Genomic DNA, 23,828 nt, shown 5'->3' on the forward strand with positions numbered 1-23,828 from the left:
TTAAAAAATGGGACAAGATAAATATTTGACTAAAGTTAGAATGCTGTTAAAGTTACCAGTTTCTTATGCTTTCACTTCCTAGCTCTCATCCTTTCCAAAATGGAAAAAAAAAGTTTAGTTTCTCTTTACCGATAATCAGTCCTACATTTTTTAAAATGGTATCTGTTAAGCACTTACTATGGGCCAGGCACTGTGTTAAGCACTGGGGTAGATACAAGCTAATCAGGTTTGGACACAGTCCATGTTCCACACGGGGCTCGCGGTCATTTTACAGATGAGGTACCTGAGGCACAGAGAAGTCAAGTGACTGCCCTAGGTCACACAGCAGACAAGTGGCTGCCGAGATTAGAACCCAGATCCTTCTGATTCACAGGCCGGTGCCCTATCCACTAAGCACGCTGCTTCCTGACCACGTTTCACTCACATTTCCTAAAAGGTGGCTGAATCTTGAACAGTCCCCCTGTGGGTTGGACTTTCTCCGAGACTTAAATGCAAAGGCATTGCAAATGTAATAATAATTATGGTATTTGTTAAGTGCTTACTATGTGCCTGGCACTGTACTGAGCTCTGGGGTGGATACAAGCAAATCAGGTTGGACACGGTCCCTATCCCACATAGGGCTTGCAATCTCAATCTCCATTTTACAGACGAGGGAACTGAGGCACAGAGAAGTGAAGTGACTTACCCAACGTCACAGAGCAGACAGGTGGCAGGGCCGGGATCGGAACCTACGACCTTCCGACTCCGAGGCCTGTGCTCCATCCACTAGATCAAGCTGCTTCTCTGTGGAGGACAGCCTGGCACCTATGGGAGAGTTTGCCCGCTTTGGTCTACGGTGACTCAGAATCCAGTGCTTAGAACAGTGCTTTGCACATAGTAAGCGCTTAACAAATGCCATTATTATAATCAGGGTGGGAAATCCAGTGGTAGCTTAAGATCTCTGCCCCTTCCATCCAGCCACAATCTGTGTCTCCTGAGGGTCCAGACGGAGCAAAGAACCCAGTCTCGCGGTTGCTCAGAACCAGGTGTACCTCCATATTATATTACGGTGAGGTAGCAACAACGAGCATACCAAATTAAATTTTTCTGTGTAAGCCATGAGCCATAAATAATGCTGTTCTGTGGAAAATTTTCCGACAGTCTAAAAGTGAAGTGAAAACAGGATCAACAGGAATATGAAAACTTTATTTTGAATACATTTATGCAATGAACATTTATGACTGATTCTGCACGAGCTGCAAGAACACCGGCCGGTCTGTCTCCTCTTTGGTCTCTAGCGCTTCTTCCAGGTGAATTTCCGGCGGGCTCCTTCTTGTCCTGGCTTCTTTCGTTCTCTCACCCTCGGATCAGTAGTCAGCAATCCGGCTGTACCAAAAAAGACAACTGATTTAGGAAGTATGGGATCCATACACTGCCTAGAGAGGGAGGCGACATACAGTGAGCAGGCAGCATTTTGGGGGTATTTTAGACTGTGAGCCCACTGTTGGGTAGGGACTGTCTCTATATGTTGCCAATTTGTACTTCCCAAGTGCTTAGTACAGTGCTCTGCACATAGTAAGCGCTCAATAAATACGATCGATGATGATGATGACAATGGAGATAGCAAAGAAGGAACCATCCAGACGTATAATAATCTAACAAACTCTTTTACATCTTTCCAAAGTTAATTTTCACTCTCTTTAGACTCTATTACTGCTTCTAAAAGGCACCGCTAGTTAAGGGGTTTATTTCCTCCCCTCCAGCTAGTATCTTCTCTCTTTGAATGTTCTTTTCAAGATAAAACTTCTTGCTAAAGCCTCTACCTGGGTGCCCTTTAACGGAATTTCTGAATGAATGCGAACGACAGTATCACATATATCAGACCACAAGACACACTTCAAAGCAAACCAAAGAACATTTCCCTCTCTAGATGGTAAGCTACTTGTCGGAAGGGAACTTGTCCACCCTCTGTTACACGGTATTCTCTCCAGAACTGAGTACAGTGCTCTGCACATAGTAAGCGCTTAATGAATACAACCGAGAGATTGATTGATAATCATAAATACGATTGGCACGCCGGATGTGAAGTGCGATCGGCTCTTCCAGTGACCAGGGTTGCGGGGCTTCTCCGGCTCCCCTCCCAGTTGCCAGGATGGACCAGGCCCTGGGGGGCCCAAGGCAACAGCAATAGTCCGGACTTGGGCTATTTCTCTCTTCTTTATGATCCAGTACAGCAGTGGCCAAGTTCCATAAACAGAAGAGGTGCCAACCAATGTCAAACATGATATGGCCAAGAGAGGCAGACCAAAAAAAAAAAAAATTCCTTTAACTGGCATGTCAGGGGAACAGGTGATGGCCGCAAAAGGGCATTTCCCGGGAGGGCAGCTGGGGGAGGGAATAATAATAACAACAATAATAATAATAATGGTATTTGTTAAGCGCTTACCATGTGCCATGTGCCTGGGGGGCGGGGGTACAAGCAAATTGAGCCGGACACAGCCCCCGCCCCATGTGGGGCTCACAGTCTCAACCCCCATTTTACAGATGAGGCAACTGAGGCACAGAGAAGTGGGGTGACTTGCCCAGGGTCATACGATCCGGCTGGAGCTGAGAACCACGACGGCTCACCGCCGCGGTAAAAAATGAACCAAGCAGTATGCGTGCTCTTGGGTTGCGGGGGCTTGCCTGTCTCCACCCAGTTCTAATACGTGGAAATTATTTTTCTTTCTCATGTTACAGTTCTCTTCTTTTGCCATATGAGCTATACGTATGAAGAAACAATGAAAAAGGATCTTATGATCAGATCAGCTGCTGCTGCAGCTCCTGACTTTCTTTCTTGGACGCCCTAGCCCTGTCATGGCCTTTCAGTCCCCTCCCTCTGGTCACCCTGCCCCTCTCACCCATCATCATCATCAATCGTATTTATTGAGCGCTTACTATGTACAGGGCACTGTACTAAGCGCTTGGGAAGTACAAATTGGCAACATACAGAGACAATCCCTACCCAACAGTGGGCTCACAGTCTAATGCTGAACGCCCTCAACTCACTCACATCCGTCCTTGTCATTCTGTTCCCAAGCCATCCCTCATTCCCCTCCCCACAGTTAAAATATTTCTTTTGCTAAATAACCTTCAAAAGCCCTGAAGGTGTTCATAAAAATCGACAGCTCTCAAGGGAATTACTACGTTCATCATGGAGCAATAATCAATCAATCAGTGGTATTTATTGAGTGTTTTCTATGTGCAGAGCACTGTGCTACCTGGGAGAGTACAACACAACAGAGTTGGTAGACACGTTCCCTGGCCACAAAAAGCTTACGCACTAGAGAAGCAGCGTGGCTCAGTGGAAAGAGCGTGGGCTTTGGAGTCAGAGGTCGTGGGTTCGAATCCTGCCTCCGCCACTTGTCAGCTGTGTGACTTTGGGCAAGTCACTTCACTTCTCTGGGCCTCAGTTCCCTCATCTGTAAAATGGGGATTAAGACTGTGAGCTCCCCCGTGGGACAACCTGATTACCTTGTATTCCCCCAGTGCTTAGAACAGTGCTTGGCACACAGTAAGTGCTTAATAAATGCTATTATTATTATTATTAGAACGGGGAGACAGACATTAATATAAATGAATTGCGGATAAGTACATAAGTCCTGGGAGGCTGAGGGTGGGGTGACTATCAAGTCATTTGTCTGCTGTGTAACCTTGGGCAAGTCGATTAACTTCTCTGTGCCTCAGTTACCTCATCTGTAAAATGGGGATTGAAACTGTGAGCCCCACATGGGACAATCTGATTACCCTGTATTTACCCCAGCGCTTAGAACAGTGCTTGACAAATCCCACAATTATTATTATTATTATTAAGTGCTTAAAGGGTACATGGTCTCCATGCCCAAAGTACTGTCTACTGTGTGGTCCTGGGCAAAACACTCAACCTCTTCATGCTTCATTTCCCCCATCTGTAAAATGGGGATAAAAATACTTGACTCCTACCCCACAGACGTGTTGTGAGGCGCATATTAAAATAACTTATGTAAGTGCTTTGGCAATAAAATTGAGGTAGCAGTGTGGCCTAATGGAAACAGCACAGGCCTGTGAGTCAGAGGACCAGACTTCTGATCACGGCTCTGCCACTTGTCTGCTGTGTGACCCTGGGCAAAACGCTTAACCTCTCCAATCTGGTTTCCGCCCCCTTTGACCCATGGAAACTGCCCTCTCTGAATAATAATAATAATAATAATAATAATAATGGCATTTGTTAAGTGCTTACTATGTGCACAGCACTGTTCTAAGCGCTGGGGGGATACAAGGTGATCAAGTTGTCCCACGTGGGGCTCACAGTCTTAATCCCCATTTTACAGACGAGGTAACTGAGGCTCAGAGAAGTTAAGCGATTTGCCCAAGGTCACACAGAGACATGTGGCGGAGTCGGCATTCGAACCCACGACCTCTGACTCCAAAGCCCGTGCTCTTGCCACTGAGCCACGCTGCTTCTCTAATAAATAAATAATAACGTTGGCATTTGTTAAGCGCTTACTATCGCAAAGCACTGTTCTAAGCGCTTGCGGGGGGACGCAAAGTGATCAGGTTGTCCCACGGGGGGGGGCTCACAGTCTTAATCCCCACTTTACAGATGAGGTGACTGAGGCTCAGAGAAGTTAAGTGACTTGCCCAAGGTTACACAGCAGACGCATGGTGGAGCCGGGATTCGAACCCATGACCTCTGACTCCAAAGCCCGGGTTCTTTCCACTGAGCCACGCTGCTTCTCTAGTCTGAAGTCACAAATGACCTTCTTGCCCAATCTGACGGCCTCTACGGCATCCTAACCTTCCTAGACCTCTCAGCTGCCTCTGACACTGAGGACCGCCCCATTTTCCTTGAAATATTACTTAGCCTAGGCTTCACTGACGCTACCTGCCTCCCACCTCCTCGTGTCTCCCCAACGGCTCCTTCTCAGTGCCTTTCGCGGACTCCTCCTCTTGCCTCCCACCTTCTGACGGTGGAGGTCCATCAAGGCTGCCCTGGGCCCCCTTCTGTTCTCCATCTACACCCACTCCCTTGGAGGACTCATCATCATCAATCGTATTTATTGAGCGCTTACTGTGTTCATTCGCTCCCACTGCTTCCACTGCCATCTCTTTAGGGATGATTCCCAAATCTACATCTCCAGCCTTGATCGCTCTTTCTCCGCAGTCATGCATTTCTTCCTGCCTTCAAGACAACTCTAGTTGGGTGTTCCACTGACGCTTCAAATTAAACATGTCTCTAACGGAGCTCCTCATCTTCCCAGCCAAACCCTGGCCTTCCCAACAGAGTAGACAATACCACTATCCTCCCTATCTCACAAGCCCGTAATCTTGGTATTATCCACAACTCGTCCCTCGTACAACCCACACTCAATCTGTCACCAAATTCTGTCTGTTCTACCTTCACAACACGGCTAAAATCCACCCATTTCCCTCCGTATGAACTACTATTATGGTGATTCAAGCATTTATAATATCTCAACTTGACTACTGCACTGACCTCTCTGCCTCCTGTCTCTCCTTCTCCAGTCCATATATTCACTCTGCTTCCTGAACAATTTTTCTAAAAATAGTTCAATTCATATCTCCCCACTCCTCAATAATAATAATAATAATGATGGCATTTATTAAGCGCTTACTATGTGCAAAGCACTGTTCTAAGCGCTGGGGAGGTTACAAGGTGGTCAGGTTGTCCCACGGGGGGCTCACGGTTTTAATCCCCATTTTACAGATGAGGGAACGGAGGCCCAGAGAAGTCAAGCGACTTGCCCAAAGTCACACAGCTGACAATTGGCGGAGCCGGGATTTGAACCCATGACCTCTGACTCCAAAGCCCGTGCTCTTTCCACTGAGCCATGCTGCTTCTCTGACCTTCCTCAAGACCTTCCAATGGTTGCCCATCCAACTGTGCAAACAGAAACGCCTTACCATCATCTTTAAAGCACTCAGCTCATTCATTCATTTGTTCAATCATATTTATCGAGCGTTTACTGTGTGCAGAGTACTGCACTAAGCACTTGGAAAGTACAATTCGGCAACATATAGAGAAAGTCCCTACCCAACAAAGGGCTCACAGTCTAGGAGGAGGAGACAGACAGCAAAACAGAACAAAATAAAATAAATAGAGCAATAAATATGTACAAACATACACAAGTGCTATGGGAAGGGGAAGGGAGTAGGGCAGAGGGAGGGACTGGGGGTGATGGGGAGAGGAGGAGGAGAGTATAAGAGGGGGGCTAAGTCTGGGAAGGCATCCTGGAGGAGGTGAGCTCTCAGAAGGGCTTTGAAGGGAGGAAGAGAGCTAGTTTAGCGGATGTGTGGAGGGAGGGCATTCCAGGCCAGAGGTAGGATGTGGGCCAGGTGAGAACGAGGTACAGTGAGGAGGTTAGCAGCACATGAGTGGAGTGTGTGGGCTGGGCTGTAGAAGGAGAGAAGGGAAGTGGGGTGGGAGGGGGCGAGGTGATGGAGAGCTTTGAAGTCAACAGCGAGGAGTTTTTGTTTCATGCGAAGACTGACAGGCAGCCACTGGAGATCTTTGAGGAGGGGGGTGACATGCCCAGAGCGTTTCTGTACAAAGATAATCCAGGCAGCAGAGTGAAGTAGAGACTGAAGCGGGGAGACAGAGGAGGATGCCCGCCCCCTCCTACCGTACCTTACTGATTTCCTACTAGAGCCCATTCATTCATTCATTCAATCGTATTTACTGAGCGCTGTGTGCAGAGCACTGTACTAAGCGCTTGGGAAGTACAAGTTGGCAACATCTAGAGACGGTCCCTACCCAACAGCGGGCTCGCAGTCTAGAAGGGGGAGACAGAGAACAAAACCAAACATGCGGACAGGTGTCAAGTCGGCAGAACAAACAGAATTAAAGCCGAATGCACATCATTAACAAAATGAATAGAATAGTAAATATGTACAAGTAAAATAAATAGTGTAATAAATCTGTACAAACATATATACAGGTGCTGTGGGGCCCAGCCCACATCCTTTGCTCCTCTAACGCCAGCTTGCTCACTGGGCCTCTATCTTGTCTATCTCGCTGCTGACCCTTTGCTCACATCCTCTCTCTGGCCTGCAACTCCCTCCCCTCCATATGCAAAAGATCAGCACTCTCCCCACCTTCAAAGACTTATTAAGACCACATCTTTTCCCAAGAGACCATCCCTAATTACATACTCTTTTCTCTGACTCCCTCTCCCTTCTGCATCACCTGTGAGTGTGGACCTGTACCTTTAAGCACTTGATACTCACCCCACCTTCAGCCCGAAAGCACTTATTTACTGCGTAATCTGTAATGCATTTATATTAATGTCTGTCTCCCCCTTTAAACTGTAAGTTCACTGTGGGCAGGGAACGTGTCTACCGACTCTGGTACTGTACTCTCCAGTTAGTACAGTACTCTGCCCACCGAAAAAACTCAATAAACACCACTGATTGATTGATTATTTCTCTATGACAAACAGGAATTCCAATGATAGTCTTCTAGACTGTGAGCCCACTGTTGGGTAGGGACCGTCTCTATATGTTGCCAACTTGTACTTCCCAAGCGCTTAGTACATAGATAGTAGAGGCTCAATAAATATGACTGACTGAATGAATGATAGCTATTGATTATCATGAACATCTTCAGTGATTTTAAAGTCATTTAACAAAAGAAACATTTTAACTGTAAAACCATTTCCAAGTCTTTAAATACATCAAAAATCAGACAAATAATCTCTCGAATACCTCTAAATCACGTGCTTATTTCACAAACCAAATGAATGCGCCCCTGGCACTCCCTCCTCATCGAAAATATCACTAGAGAGAACGTCCAACAACATTCAATTGTTTCCCTTTTCTAGCTCACGATGACAGAGATTTAAGACACAACATGATGGCTTTAACTTTTTTTTATATATATGGTATTGGTTTGATGCTTACTACGTGCTAGGAACTGGTCTAAGCACGGAGGTGGATATAATGTATCTAAGCGCTGGGGAAGTTACAAGTTAATCAGGTTGGACTGTTCTAAGCACTGAGGTGGATACAAAGTATCTAAGCGCTGGGGAAGTTACAAGTTAATCAGGTTGGACACCATCTATGTCCCACGTCGGGCTCAATCTTAATCTCCGTTTTACAGATCAGGTAACTGGGGCACAGAAAAGTGACGTGACTTGTCCACGGTCACACAGCAGACAAGAGATGGGGCCGGGATTAGAACCCAGATCCTTCTGGCTCCCAGGCCTGTGCTCCCTCCATCATCATCATCATCATCAATCGTACTTATTGAGCGCTTACTATGTGCAGAGCACTGTACTAAGCGCTTGGGAAGTACAAATTGGCAACATATAGAGACAGTCCCTACCCAACAGTGGGCTCCACTAGGGCAGTCTCTTTCTCAACCGTGAGCATAATGAAAAATCAACCAAGTCACACATGAGGAGATAGTTATAACAGTCTAAGTACTACTAATCTCGGGCAGAATTTAGAATAAATACCTCTAGGCACATGACCCTCTCTTCTCTTTTGGACTGGGGTACATACCTTGTCTCATCCACTCCACCTCATCTTCGCTGACAAAGCTACATAAGGCTTTTGCAGAAGCCAGGCGTACGGCTCCAGCCTGGGCGGCCCGTCCCCCGCCTGTCACTGTGCAGGTCATATCGTGCTTTCCGAGTCGGTCAAGAAAGTGGAAAGGAAACATTAACTGTTCTCTGAAAAAAAAATACGGCGAAACATAAACATGTGTCAGACTGTCAGCTCCTTGTGGGTAGGGACTGTGTCAATCAATCAATCAATCGTATTTATTGAGCGCTTACTGTGTGCAGAGCACTGGACTAAGCGCTTGGGAAGTACAGGTTGGCAACATATAGAGACAGTCCCTACCCAACAGTGGGCTCACAGGCTAAAAAGGGGGAGACAGAGAACATAACCAAAACATACTAACAAAATAAAATAAATGGAATAGGTATGTACAAGTAAAATAAATAGAGTAATAAATATGTACAAACATATATACATATATACAGGTGCTGTGGGGAAGGGAAGGAGGTAAAATTGGGCGGGGGGGATGGAGAGGGGGACGAGGCCAGGGAATGTGCCTGCTTATTGTTATATTGTACTCTCCCAAGAGCTTAGTACAGTGCTTTTTTGCACACAGTAAGCACTCAATAAATACAACTGAATGAATGAATGGAATGGAATGACCAACTCTATTTGCGTTGTACTTTCCCAGGCACTTGGGACAGTGCTCTGCCTAAATTAAGTGCTCAATAAATACCACTGATTGACAGAGCGATTCCCCTGCTGCTCCTGACTGTGAGCCCGTTGTTAGGTAGGGACCGTCTCTATATGTTGCTGACTTGTACTTCCCAAGCGCTTAGTACAGTGCTCTGCACACAGTAGGCGTTCAATAAATACGACTGAATGAATGAATGAATAAGAAATCAACATACGTAGGACCTGCTGGGGAAAAAAAAAAACCCAGCCAAATGGGTGGCTGTCATTTTTCAGTGCAAGCAAATACCACAAAATCCAAGTCGATCTGCACGTTTCCTAGACTACTCACTTATTTTCCTATAAATTTTAGGCTGGCGAAGGAATAGGACAGAATCACGGTCTGGTATATAGCACCCTAGATAGTGAATTATGAGGCCAGGGTTCTATTTCGAGCTTCACTGAGCAATGAAAATCACTTAACCTTTCTGGGCGGCGGCATGCGATCTGAAACACAACTTACTTCTTTTCCTACATCACGTGGATGATGTACGGATTCTGAAAAATTAGAACTCAGGCTCTGTGAGTCCCAGGTCAATCTTCCCAGCCTCAAGTTTAATCCCAAAGGACCCTCCAACACCTCATTTTCACTGGTTAGCAAAGTAGGGATGACAAACAACTTAGGAGGCTGCTCCAATTCAGAACTGTCTATCCGTTGGTTCTTGTCCTCTGCAGCCTGCCTTAGAAAAGCAGGATGACCCATGGAGCACAGAAATCAATCAATCAATCGTATTTATTGAGCGCTTACTATGTGCAGAGCACTGTAATAAGCGCTTAACAGAAAGAACTGAGGACCGGAGAAGGCTGAGAAATGTAAAATTAGGGCAAGACACAGATGGTATCCAAATGACTTCCCTCGTATCTACCCTAGAGCTTAGCTCACAGCCAGCGCTTAGCGCTTATCGTTACTATCGTTGAGCCCCACCTGGGACAACCTGATCACCTTGTACCCCCCCCCCCCCAGCACTTAGAACAGTGCTTTGCACATAGTAAGCGCTCAACAAATATCATTATTATTATTATTATTATGATTTAATAACATTGGCCTGGGTTCAAGAGCCCCCGCTCTCCTTCCGCCTGCTTCCTTCCCTCTTGAGGGCTTCACGTCAGGGGAGGGAGAAGAAAACGGAGACAGAGGAATGGGATCTGTGCCTTCTCGTTCCCAAGGACCCAGGAGGCAACGGCACATAAGCAACCCTTTCCACCTCTTCTCAAACTATCCGCTTTGATCCAGGTTAATTTCCGACCCGGTTCAGTAGCTGGAAGCTGGGGGCCGGCTCCGGGATTCAGTCAGTCAGTCACGGGAAAGGACCAGGGCAAGCTCCGTTCCAGGATTTGCCCTGTGCACGCAGTGGACCCTGAGGAAGTGCTGACCGACTGCGGTCCCACTTGACTGCACTCATGAAAAGAGGGTGCACAAAGGTTAGGACAGAGGGAATTAATCAATCCAAACTCCTGTAACTACTGCATAATCCTTGCTTTCCCTAGGAGCTACCTCCAAAGATTTGCAGTTCGGAAAGATGTCTAGAGTCAGGCCTCCCATAATGTGTTCTCTCTATGCGTTTTGGGTAAGATCGTTGTGAGGGGATTGAGAGATATTCCTCTGATAATGACAATGTCGGTGTGTGCAAGGGCACAGCACCAAAGCGTGAGCAATACGACAAGAGTTTTTCTCATTGTTGAGTTCTTCAAGAATGTCACCTGCGTTATGGGAAAATTGGCCTCTACTGGGAAAATGCTATACAGTGGCAATAACAATAAAAGGCCCAATACCCAGTGATCTGACCTTAAAAAGAAGCAGAAGGGCTTTAATTTACCATTAAAAAAATCAACAAGCTAACAATCTTAACATCTAAATCACAAAGAATGAGTTCTTTTTACGGCTTCAAGTACCAACAATTGGATCCAAAATTTACATTCTTCTTCTTTTTTTAAATGGTATTCAATCAATCAATCAATCGTATTTATTGAGCGCTTACTGTGTGCACAGCACTGTACTAAGCACTTGGGAAGTACAAGCTGGCAACATATAGAGACAGTCCCTACCCAACAGTGGGCTCACAGTCTAAAAGGGACTAAAAGTCTAAAAATCGTTATGTGCTTACTATTTGCCAGGCACTAGTCTAAGTGATGGGGCAGATACAAAGTAATCCGGTTGGACACAGTCCCTGTCCCTCATGGGGTTCACAGTCTTAATCCCGATTTTACAGATGAGGTAACTGAGGCACTGAGAAATTAAGTGACTTAAATTTTGCGGCAGATTTTTAAAAATGGTATTTGTTAAGCACTTACTACGTGCCAGGTGTTGTATTACGCGCCAGGGGAGACTCAAGCTAATCAGGTTGGACACAGTCCATATCCCACATGGGGCTCACAGCTTTAACACCCATTTTACAGCTGAGGTAACTGAGGACCAGAGAAGTGAAGTGACTTGCCCATGGTCACGCAACAGACAAGTGGCAGATGGGATTAGAACCCAGATCCTCTGACACCCAGGTCCTGTGACTCTTCATTAGGCCCTGCTGCTTCTCAATTAATTTTCCAATCAATCAGTGGCATTTACCAAGCACAGAACACTGGACTAGGCAAGAGTAAGAACATAAAAGACATTGAAGACTAGAGCCTTTTCAAAGAGCACGCAACAATGGACGAAGCAGGAGGGCACAATCTATAAGATCAACGTAAATATCAATATATACACAGACGCTGAGGGTGGGTGCAAATACAAGACTGCTAAATGTTGCTTTTGAAGGGTTGCCAGTCTCAGATTTCTGAGACTGGAACCATCTTACTAAAATAAGATGAATGAAGAGCAGAAACACCTCTCTGCCAAAAAGATATTCAAAAGAAATAAAAGACGATGTGAAACCGAGCCAGAATCCCTATGGGAACGTTGCCCGAGTCCTTTAAAAAGCTGTGAGGGACTCCGTGAATGTGGCTGAGAGTACTTTCAAACACAGTGGTTGCAGCAAATAACATTTTACTCAGAAGGCTTGGCTAAGGGAGGAAAGCAAGCAAAAAAACGGAGATTTAAAAGCATCAGCCGGGCCTAGTGGAAAGAGCATGGGCCTGGGAGTAGGAGGACCTGGGTTCTAATCCCGGCTCCACCACCTGTCTGCTGTGCAACCATGGGCAAGTCACGTCACTTCTCTGTGCCTCAGTTACCTCATCTGTAGAATCAGTCGTATTTATTGAGCGCTTACTGTGTGCAGAGCACTGTACTAAGCGCTTGGGAAGTACAAGTTGGCAACATATAGAGACAGTCCCTACCGAACAGTGGGCTCACAGTCTAAAAGGGGGAGACAGAGAAGAAAACCAAACATACTAACAAAATAAAATAAATTGAATGGATAGGTACAAGTCAAATAAATAAATAAACAAACAAACAAACAAACAAACAAATAAATAAATAAATAAAATGGGGATTAAAGGTGTAAGCCCCACATGGAACATTGACTGCATCCAACCTTGATCAGCTCACTACAGTGCCTGGCACGAAGTAAGCGATTAGCAAATACCATTAAAGAAAAACAAAGAAACAACCCGTAAGAGCTAGAATAAGCCCCACACCTGATTTCTCTGGCTATTTTCCCACAGGGTGAGATGCAAAGAGCTCCACACCTGAAAGGCTGGTTCCAGGGAGGGTATTTATTATTTAAAAATAAATAAATTTATTTATTTATTTATTTATTTATTTTACTTGTACATATCTATTCTATTTATTTTATTTTGTTAGTATGCTTGGTATTGTTCTCTGTCTCCTCCTTTTAGACTGTGAGCCCACTGTTGGGTAGGGACTGTCTCTATATGTTGCCAACTTGTACTTCCCAAGCGCTTAGTACAGTGCTCTGCACACAGTAAGCGCTCAATAAATACGACTGATGATGATGAGTAAGCACAAGTCCCACTCTCAGACTCAGCCTTTCTAGACTGTGAGCCCACTGTTGGGTAGGGACTGTCTCTATATGTTGCCAACTTGTACTTCCCAAGCGCTTAGTGCAGTGCTCTGCACACAGTACGCGCTCAATAAATATGATTGATTGATTGATTAAAGGACCTCTGACTGGATGTTTTGAAATCTCACAGCTCTCACTGAAGATAAACCGCTGTGCCGCGCTACTGCACTGTCTAGCAATGACACGGCTCAGGGAAGCAGAAATTAACGGGGGAAGGCTTCCTGGAGGTGGTGAGGGAGGTGGGGGGCTCTGAAGGTGGGGAGAGCTGTGGCCTCTGAGTTATAAAGGGGTAAAAAGTTCCAGGCCAGAGGGACAGCGACAGCCAAGGGGCCAGAGACGGAAGGCAAGTCACTTAACTTCTCTGTGCCTCAGTTGCCTCATCTGTAAAATGGGGATTAAGACTGTGAGCCCCACATGGGACAACGTGACTAAATTGTATCTACCCCCGTGCTTAGAAAAGGGTTTGGTGCATAGCAAGCACTTAACAAATACCGTAATTATTATTACTACTATTATTAGAAAGTAAGCTCACTCGGCGGGGAGAAGGGTATGGCAGGTGAAGGGAGCGGAGATATAAGACGGGGAAAGCTGGTGGTAAGGAGCTCTTACTTCATCATCATCAATCATATTTATTGTGCGCTTACTGTGTGCAGAGCACTGTACTAAGCGCTTGGGAAGTACAAGTTGGCAACATATAGAGACGGTCCCTACCCAACAGTGGGCTCTTACTTGATGGGGAGGGATCGGGGGAGCCCCTGACATTTTGAGGGGAGGAAAGACAGGTGCTGAGTGAAGTTTGAAGAAGTTGACCCAGATCCCTGAGTGCAATACAGACTATGGGAAGGAGAGACTGGGATGTCAGCGAGGAGGCTGACACAGTGGCCTTGATATAAACTGACAAAGGCTTGAATCAGGGTGGTGACTATTTGGCAGGAAAGGACGGATCGGGGAAATACTGCAGAAGACCAACTGACAGGATTTCATTCATTCATTCAATTGTATTTATTGAGCGCTTACTGTGTGCAGAGCACTGTACCAAGCGCTTGGGAAGTACAAGTTGGCAACATATAGAGACGGTCCCTACCCAACAGTGGGCTCACAGTCTAGAAGGGGGAGACAGAGAGCAAAACAAAACATATTAACAAAATAAAATAAATAGAATAAATATGTACAAGTAAAATAAATAGAGTAATAAAAACGTACAAACATAAATACAAGTGCCGTGGGGAAGGGAAGGAGGTAAGGCGGGGTGGATGGAGAATGGGAGGAGGGGGAGAGGAAGGAGGGGGCTCAGCCTGGGAAGGCCTCCTGGAGGAGGTGAGCTGTCAGTAGGGCCTTGAAGGGAGGAAGAGAGCTAGCTTGGTGGATGGGCAGAGGGAGGGCATTCCAGGCCCGGGGGAGGACGTGGGCCGGGGGTCGACGGCGGGACAGGCGAGAACGAGGCACGGTGAGGAGATTAGTGGCAGAGGAGCAGAGGGTGCGGGCTGAGCTGTAGAAGGAGAGAAGGGAGGTGAGGTAGGAGGGGGCGAGGTGATGGATTTGGCAATTGACCTAATGCGAGAGCAGAAGGAGAAGGCAAGGTTAGAGAATGATGTCAAAAACGTGGGCTTCTGGTGCAGCGAAGTTGGTGATGAGGTTTACAGGGATGGGGAAGACATGAATGGGCTTTGAGAGAAAGATGAGAAGCTCGGTTTTGGACTCTTACTAACACTAGCCTTTCTCAACCAATTCACCGCATTCCAGTCACGTCAACCTAACACCCAACCGAGACTTATGTGGTGACATAATGGCCCAGTGGAAAGAACGCAGGCCTGGGAACCGAAAACACCTGGGTTCTAGTCCCAGGTCCACCTCTTACCTACTCTGTGACCGAGACCGAGTCTCCACTTCTTTGTGCCTCCGTTTCCTCACCTGTAAAATGGGAACAAAATGCCTGCTCTCCTTCAAAGACTGTGAGCCCTGGTATGGGGCCGGACCTATGTCAAATCTGACTACCTTGCAACTAATCCGGCATCTAAGCTCGGCACTTTGCAAGTGCGTAATAATAATAATAATAATGGCATTTATTAAGCGCTTACTATGTGCAAAGCACTGTTCTAAGCGCTGGGGAGGTTACAAGGTGATCAGGTTGTCCCACGGGGGGGCTCACAGTCTTCATCCCCATTTTCCAGATGAGGGAACTGAGGCCCAGAGAAGTGAAGTGACTTGCCCAAAGTCACCCAGCTGACAGTTGGCAGAGGCGGGATATGAACCCATGACCTCTGACTCCAGAGCCCGGGCTCTTTCCACTGAGCCACGCTCCTTCAAATAATAACCATTATTATACACACTTTGTATTCACTTGTATATTTATCTACATATTTATTTGGACATTCAATTTATTCAATTATTCAATTTATTCAATTGAATTCAATTATTCAATTTATTTATTAAGGTATTTCAACCCGCTACACTTGTACTGGGTCCTACTATATACTTACTCACTGCTCCTTCTCCTTCCATTGTTTGTAAATTATTTCTGTTTCCCCAATTAGAAGGCAAGCTTTTTTTTTTTTTTTTTAAAAAAAAGGTATTTGTTAAGCTTCTACTGTGAGTTAACTCAGTAAGTGCAAAGTTAAAAAAATAACTGCTCCAACTAGCAGAAATTCAGATTGCAGCCTGAGAGGGGCACTGGGCCCCTGAGCCTGGATGGAGTTTCTGGGAGATTTCTTGTTGCTGTTGTTCTTGTTTTAACTGGACATTTGTCAGAGCTCTGCTAAATCTTCCATAAAAATCCACTGGCCTTTACTACTCTTTCAGTGACTCCACATACTGGCCGAGTCATTCTAAATATGCCCGCCCCCCTCACCCCAAAAAGAGCCCCAAAGAGAACAGGATGGAAAGCTGCTCTCATAAACCTTCAACGGTTTAGAAAGGGAGTCAGGAGACACAGTTTTGTCAAAAATCTTGCCCAGCTTCTTAATTAATTTAGATTAGATTAAAAAAAAAATCCTCCCAGATGATCTCCACCCTTTCTTATTTTCCCTGAAAAATCTTCCAGCAGCTGAAACACTTTTTTGAAACGGCAATTTACTAAAAAGTCACCCAAACTCACCTGTCCTGGGTCACTGAAAAGTAGAGTAAATAATCTGCTCCATTTACTTTTATTTGTCCACTCCCATTTTCATAAAGTATTGCTTTTGCTACTGCAGTTTTTCTTTTACCTTTAAAAAACAAACTCTATTAGGGTTCAGCCTTTTGAAACATTTAAAATATTTTGAAAAGATCCTAACACATTAAAGCAAAATGCAGAATAAAACATTTAGCATTTGTTCAAATGCAAGAAAAAGGGCATGCAGTCTGATTCTGGATTAAATTACTCTCCGTAACCCAAAGTCTGCAGGTTGGCATATTTATTTCTCCTCTCTGCCAACTCGTAAAGCACAGTTCTTTACAGCTCATAAAAAAATAGCTATTTTAATTTTTTTAATACAAGCGATTCCTATTAGGAAAAATAAAGTATTTTTCTTAAAAAAGGGAAAAAATCTTAGAAAAAAATTCCCTGGAAAGGGGTCAGCAGGATGGAATTTTAACGTGTGAAAAATAAATGTAGGTCTTCAATGTCATCATAATTGGCCAAAGTGAATGAAATACTTTTGTTTGTGATTTACTTTCTCATTTTTAGAAAGGGTTTGCCAATAACCAAATGCCTGTAAGTCACTCTGTCAGAGAGCTGAGTGTGTAAGAGGAGGTGTATTTACGATATAGATCTACAAAGTAGATAAACTTGACTCGTAGAGAATTTAGCATCATACCTAGAAATTCATTATGTACATTCACTACCCAGATCATTTCTTGACAATCCCACCCAAAAATGAGCCTCAAAATGTCCGGAGTAACAGCAAGAGTAATAGACCAAATGGATTTCCATACTTCCCCTCTGGGTCGGGATAATATCCACATTTTTCCACACAGAGAAGCCATCCAGGTCAAAAAGAACATAAAATTACACCTCAGTGATGAACAATATGTGGTGTAATTTCTCCATTTTCATTATTGGTTTTGTTCCAGTGAAAATCATTACCTTCACCAATGCTGAAAGCTCTTCCTTGCTCGTCATATTGCAGAGGCTCTATCAGATGTTTCTTTGACTCAACAGAAACACTTTGGCGAAACCTCTGCACGTAGTCGCCTTCACCTGGGAATGTCGATAACCTCTCTAGCAGTTCAATGAGCCGCTTATACTGTAAACAATAAGAATTCATTAGAAGAGGCAAGTGCAATTGCATTTGCTAAATTTTTCTATTTTTAAGTACTCGATCTTTCCGATGTTGCCTTTCTTGATGAAACCTGACAGGGTGACATTTTTGTATCTTCATGCTGCTTTTAAAGACAGCACGCAGATGCATCATGTCCTAGGTGCCCGAAGACGCGAGTCATTTCTTTCAGGAAACAAAAAATCTTCTTTGTAATGTGGGGATTAAGAGGTCAGACTACAGCACATATAAATTTTCAAAGGAGGCATTTAAGTGGACTTAAATACAGTCCAATGATTTTACCAGAAGTACGGCGAGAAACACTTTGCATGTTCTGCAAGTCATATACAATGAAATGGAAATAGTTTAATTTCTGCAAAAAGGAAACTCTTCAATTATTATACTTCACACTACACGCGGCAAATTTATTTTTGGCCGTTCAAGCTGTGTTACTTTAATGTTTATGATTTCCTTTAAAACTGAACAATCAAGCTATTTGAAATTTCAAGAGATACTTGACTTAAAGGGCAACCTCTTGAAATAAATTATCCCTGCCACTCCGCACATTTTTTTTTTAATAGTTCCTGAACATGCGATTAGAAAGTAAACAACTTGGCATTAACCCCTCTTAAGTGGAAACCAGACCTGACTGCTTCAAACTGTTAGTACAAACTTAGTCTCAAGTGCCCAGGACCAAAGAAACAAGGAGTTAAAAAGGCAACATCACCTATTACCACCTCACCAAAACCACGCCACGCTATTCCTCTTTTACAACTTTTGGGATATTTGGGACTGTATTTTTGGGGCAGGGAATGTGTCTACCATCATCAACTGTATTTATTGAGAGCTTACTGTGTGCAGAGCACTGTACTACCAGCTCCGTCATATCACACTCTCTCAAGCGCTTAGTATGCACTGCTCTGTGCACAGTAAGCACTCGACAAATATTAATGATATCAATCGTCCGAGTTGAAGCTTCCGAAAAGAGGACTGCTTAGCTTTGCAGGGGTGAAGGGTGGGGGAATGAGGGGATAAAGAGAAGGTAGCGTCGGCTTCATGCTCTCCCACCTCTGCTCACGAAAGGTCAATGTTTGTGTGTGTACGTGTGAGTGTGTACACACGTGTGCGCATGCATGCACTCATTCTGTGCCTCGTCTCTCAGCCTGGGTCCAGGACAGTGGCCCTACTCTTCCTGCCTGTTTCACAGCATAATTCCCATAGAAAATATACTCAAAACCCTTAAAACTCTAGCCCCACTCGACACGCACTAAAGAGATGCAGCAACCGAGATAAACTCCACATGCTTAAGAAATTACGGTCTACAAAATATACTGTGTTGCTTCCCAATTTCAATGACAGGCACCTTGGAAGGCTGAAAACCCCAACTACCATCAGAACGATTTTATACACTATTCTGGCTGGTCCCAAGCATACGACGACTGCGGACTGAAGAACGCTGCAGAGCTGGACAGTTGACATGACCTGACTTGCTCGGTGACCTTGAACACATCATTTAGTCCTTCAGCATCTCAGGTCACTGCTTCCATTTGTGGAAAAAAAGGAAAACAACTATTCCAGCCTTATGGAATATTGTGGGGATAGATGAAATCACAGATTCATCGCATTTATTGAGCCCTCACTGTGTGCAGAGCACTGTACCAAGTGCTTGATGTAAAAGCTCCTTAGAAGAAAAGCATTAATAGTAGGTATGAATATCACTACATGTGATATCCCAGACTGAGCCCCCTCCTTCCTCTTCCCCTCCCCATCACCGCAGCCCTCCCCACAGCACCTGTATATATGTTTGTACGGATTTAATACTCTATTTCACTTGTACATATTTACTATTCTCTTTATTTTATTTTGTTAATATGCTTTGTTTTGTTGTCTGTCTCCCCCTTCTAGTCTGTGAGCTCGTTGTTGGGTAGGGACCGTCTCTATATGTTGCCGACTTGTACTTCCCAAGCACTTAGTACAGTGCTCTGCACACAGTAAGCGCTCAATAAATACAATTGAATGAATGAATATTAGCACTGTGCTAAGCTCTTAGTACAGTGCTCTGCACACAGTAAGTGCTCAGTAAATACGATTGAATGAATGACTGCTTTAGATGGGCCCTCTTTCAAAAAGCTGGATGACTTGATCCCCAGCACTATTATTCTTATCAACGCTCGATTGGCTTTCTGCTCTATTTGAACGCAGAAGAGAGGTGGTCATAATGTACCACTGCGGAGATAGGAGAAGGGAAATAACTTTTTCTGCATGTGTACGTATTTAACAACGTTCAACAACAAGTACAACCAAAAAAGGAAACGCAATACCGTCTGCACAACGTATCTGCAGGGGGTTTGTCCGTGTCACTAGCTTTGTTGCCACATACGGGAAGCTAACTGTTGAGATAACGGGCTCGATGGGGAGATGGAAAGAGTCACTGGCAACACTCCTCCAAACCCACCTTCAGGGTGTCACTTCCCTGGTCACCGACGAGATGCCACCGTGGCAGAAATTGATGAGAAGACATTTAAAAGGAAGGAAGATCCTCTCTCCACCACCTGCCTTCTGAGGAGTATTTCTTTTGGGATCCTAAATACAGCAAGTGCCTGTGCCTGTGACACAGGTCCCCTTAAATTAAAAAGATTAATTACTCACATCTTGATCTGACAGTTTTTCCACTAACATTTCTTCCAGTTCCTCCTTAATCAGCCATCTGCTGCCAATCAGGTCTCTGTTAAAATATCACATATATTCTCTTTTTAATTAACCATGCAATTAGAGTTATATCACAAAGGACCACACATAGAGTCATGCATGATTTAGAACTACATTTTTACACTGCAAAGGAGAGTGATTTTCTTCAATATCACACTGTTCACTGAGCATTGGGAACATTTTACGAATTTGCGAAAATTTACTCCAGGTTTAAAATCTATCAAAACTATGGTATTGTACGCAGAGTAAATGTCATGATTGTGCTGCTCACATTTGCCTCCTTTTAGACTGTGAGCCCACTGGTGGGTAGGGACTGTCTCTATACGTTGCCAATTTGTACTTCCCAAGCGTTTAGTACAGTGCTCTGCACACAGTAAGTGCTCAATAAATATGATTGATGATGATGATTTGCCATTAAAAGCATCCTGAGTTCACATGGAATGTCTTTTCGCCCATTTATAAAATAGTTCTAAAACTCTTCTCTGGGCTCCAATTGGAAATGAGAGGCCAAATCCAATAAAGATGAAATGGTGGGGACAAAAATCAATCATCACAGCTACTATTAAGATGAAATTTAAATCTATTATAATGAACGTTTCACTCATCCGAGGATTCGAAAGCGAAGACACCGCTTTACTCTACATCCTACATTTTAAAGACACGTAACGGCTAGAACGAGTACACAGAAAGGCAGTCCTAAATTAATCAGCGGGAATCAAGCGGCTTCAGAACAAGAATAAACTGAAAAGCGATCATGGCTGTTCATTCTGGAACGACAACAGCTAGGAGACATAACTGAAGGTTTGAGAATGATAAACAGTAGGGATGGAGCGGATGAGGAATTGTTCACTCACAAATACAAGGCACCCACTGAAGTTTCAAGGTAACCGGTTCATGACAAACAAAAAGTGCCAGGGAGCACTTGGAATTTGTTACAACAGGATGCTGTATTGGTGGAAGTGACAAATAACTTCACGAAGGGTTTAGATGCATTCATGAAATACCAATAGGTTAAATGAGGGACAAGTATGGACTGATTGATGGAAATGTTATGGCACGATTTGGCTCAAGAAGAGACATCAAGTTAGACATTAAATTCTCACCATGAGTGTGAATGCCAAGAAAAGCCATTTCCAAGCCTCCTTTGGAATTTCAGAAACAAATACTGGGCTGGACAGAGGGGGCCGTTTGCCTTGAGCTCACAGTTTATTCAGCTGTCATGTTAACTATTTATATTTGGTGGTAGAGCAAACAGAAGCGAGAACAGAGTCGATGTAAAAGTGAGAAGCAGCGTGGGAGTCAGAAGGTCCTGGGTTCTAATCCCGGCTCCACCACTTGTCTGCTGCGAGACCTGGCTCAAGTCATCTAACTTTTCTGTGCCTCAATTACCTCATCTGTAAAATGGGGATTAGGACTGAGTCCCACGTGGGACAGGAATTGTTTGCAACTTAATAACCTTCTATCTTCCCCAGTGCTTAGTACGGTGCCTGGCACATAGTAAGTGCTTAACAAATACCACGATTTTTATTATGATTGTGTTTCTCTGTTGCCTATATTGTGACAATAAAGACAGCAGTAATAATAATAATGATCCTATAGACTATAAGCTCGTTGTGGGCAGGGAATGTGTCTACCAACTCCGTTACACTGTGACACTGTACTCTCCCAAGTGCTTAGTATAGTGCTCCGCTCAAAGTAAGTGCTCAATACATACGACTGATTGCTTGTTTGATGGATCCTATGCTAAGAGCTGGGATAGATACAAAATAATCAGGTTGGACACAGTATGTGGGGAGAGAACAGCTACTGAATCCCCACTTTTACAGCTGAGAAAACTAAGGTCACCCAGCAGGCAAATTCATTTATACAATCATATTTATTGAGCGCTTACTGCATGCAAATGGCAGAGCCGGGATTAAAATCCAGGTCCTCTGTCTCCCAGGCCTGTGTTCTTTCCACTAGACCACCCTGCTTCTTGTTTTTAACATCCTTAAAAGATGAATTTATATTTTCTCAAATAAAAAACCCCAAAATGATAGCTATTTTTATACCTCAGTTTGTACAGTTGAAAGCTAATGGCATCAGAATCAAAACTAGTTTGAATAATTGGAAAAGAAGGTCCGCTCACTGAAAATACATTAGTCTCCAACTATATCTGATTCTCTAAACTTCTGCTTCTCTAAACTGGTCTATGTCCCAGTTACATACGATTTAATGAAATGATTAACTTTTCTATTTTCTACAGAAATAAAAATTGCCAAGCAGCTACGTCTGTAATTACTGCCCTTGTGTCCTGTATTTACCGCAGCACGTCACTAAGTGCTTGGCATGAAGGTTTAAAAAATACCATAACTGGCTAACAAAAACAGGAATGGAGATTCTCATAGAATGAGACTGTCGGAGGGATCGGAACTGAGAGAGACTGTTTCAAACCTTTCTGTTTTCACTGCTCACCTTTGTTTTTTCTACAAGGCATTTGTATTCTTAAGTTTGTGCTAAATTATTAAACTTTATTTTTGGGGCAAACACCACCATCCAGGGTGGTGTCTAAATACATGCCTACTTCTACAGATTTAAAGTTGTGTGTGGGGGAAAAGTTAGCCATCTTCTTCTCTGAGATCCATATTTCCCACTTCCCCGCTCTACAATTCCTGCTTACAAAATGTACTGGATCTCAAAATGTGCGAAAACCTTTCCACTTTCAACCTACTCATAATTCCAATGGGTTATTGACTAAAGCAAGTTTCAGCAACTGCCCTTCATGGGGTGAAGGGAAGTGGAGAAATAGGAGTCTCTGCCTGGCTGATGTCCATGGGAGCAACTGTCAATGGAGCCTGGTTCATTCATTCATTCATTCAATCGTATTTATTGAGCGCTTACTCTGTGCAGAGCACTGTACTAAGCGCTTGGGATGTACAAGTTGGCAACATATAGAGATGGTCCCTACCCAACAACGGGCTCACAGTCTAGAAGGGGGAGACAGACAACAAAACATGTGGACAGGTGTCAAGTCATCAGAATAGAAGTAAAGCTAGATGCACATCATTAACAAAATAAACAGAATAGTAAATATGTAAAAGTAAAATAAATAGAGTAATAAATCTGTACAAACATATATACAGGTGCTGTGGGGAGGGGAAGGAGGTAGGGCGGGGGGGATGGGGAGGAGGAGAGGAAAAAGGGGGCTCAGTCTGGGTTCTGACTCAAACCCAACAAGTTCTGGGGGCATAAGACCACCGCTCGGGGCTTCAAAGGATCCCAAAGACCACTTAGCAGCTGGTCATATTGGTGTTGGCACTTGAACACCCAACTGTTAAGATTTATGGGTTACCCCTGGGCATACCTGTCTGGTGACTGACAATGCCCTACTTACAGCTGGAGTTGAAAGACAGACAAACACCTCCCTTATTTGTAACCTATTTAGGATTAAACAGAGTGCTATACTCATGATCATAAGAGGGACAACCACTAGGAAGTTCTACGGTAGCAAATGTTAAACTACTAATTATGAGGGGAAAACGCAGAGATAATGATTGATTGATGTTCTCCTTTTGACCTGATTTATATCCTCAGACTCAATTCAAGCTTTTATTTATTTATTTTTTTTGGTGGGGGTGGGGTGGAGACGCCTTTCTAGTATAGATAACAACTCAATTAAGTCAGCCGTTATCAACAG

The 23,828-nt window shown here is 44.2% G+C and overlaps 1 protein-coding gene across 1 annotated transcript in view; it reads right to left on the reverse strand.

The window, feature by feature from the left end:
* Positions 1–1,164: 1,164 nt before the first annotated feature.
* The window catches only part of MRPS9 (mitochondrial ribosomal protein S9), a 100,288-nt gene continuing 77,624 nt past the window's right edge, over positions 1,165–23,828 (reverse strand). The window contains exons 7-11 of the mRNA XM_038771464.1: positions 20,093–20,168; positions 17,272–17,431; positions 16,303–16,411; positions 8,521–8,690; positions 1,165–1,365 (exon numbers count right to left, since the gene is read on the reverse strand). Of these exons, the coding sequence (XP_038627392.1) occupies positions 1,274–1,365; positions 8,521–8,690; positions 16,303–16,411; positions 17,272–17,431; positions 20,093–20,168 (607 nt within the window). The 3' untranslated portion in view covers positions 1,165–1,273. The remainder of the gene's footprint in view (positions 1,366–8,520; positions 8,691–16,302; positions 16,412–17,271; positions 17,432–20,092; positions 20,169–23,828) is intronic.

The sequence above is a fragment of the Tachyglossus aculeatus genome, chromosome 2 (genome assembly GCF_015852505.1).
Source record: "Tachyglossus aculeatus isolate mTacAcu1 chromosome 2, mTacAcu1.pri, whole genome shotgun sequence".
In the NCBI taxonomy this organism is placed as follows: domain Eukaryota; kingdom Metazoa; phylum Chordata; class Mammalia; order Monotremata; family Tachyglossidae; genus Tachyglossus; species Tachyglossus aculeatus.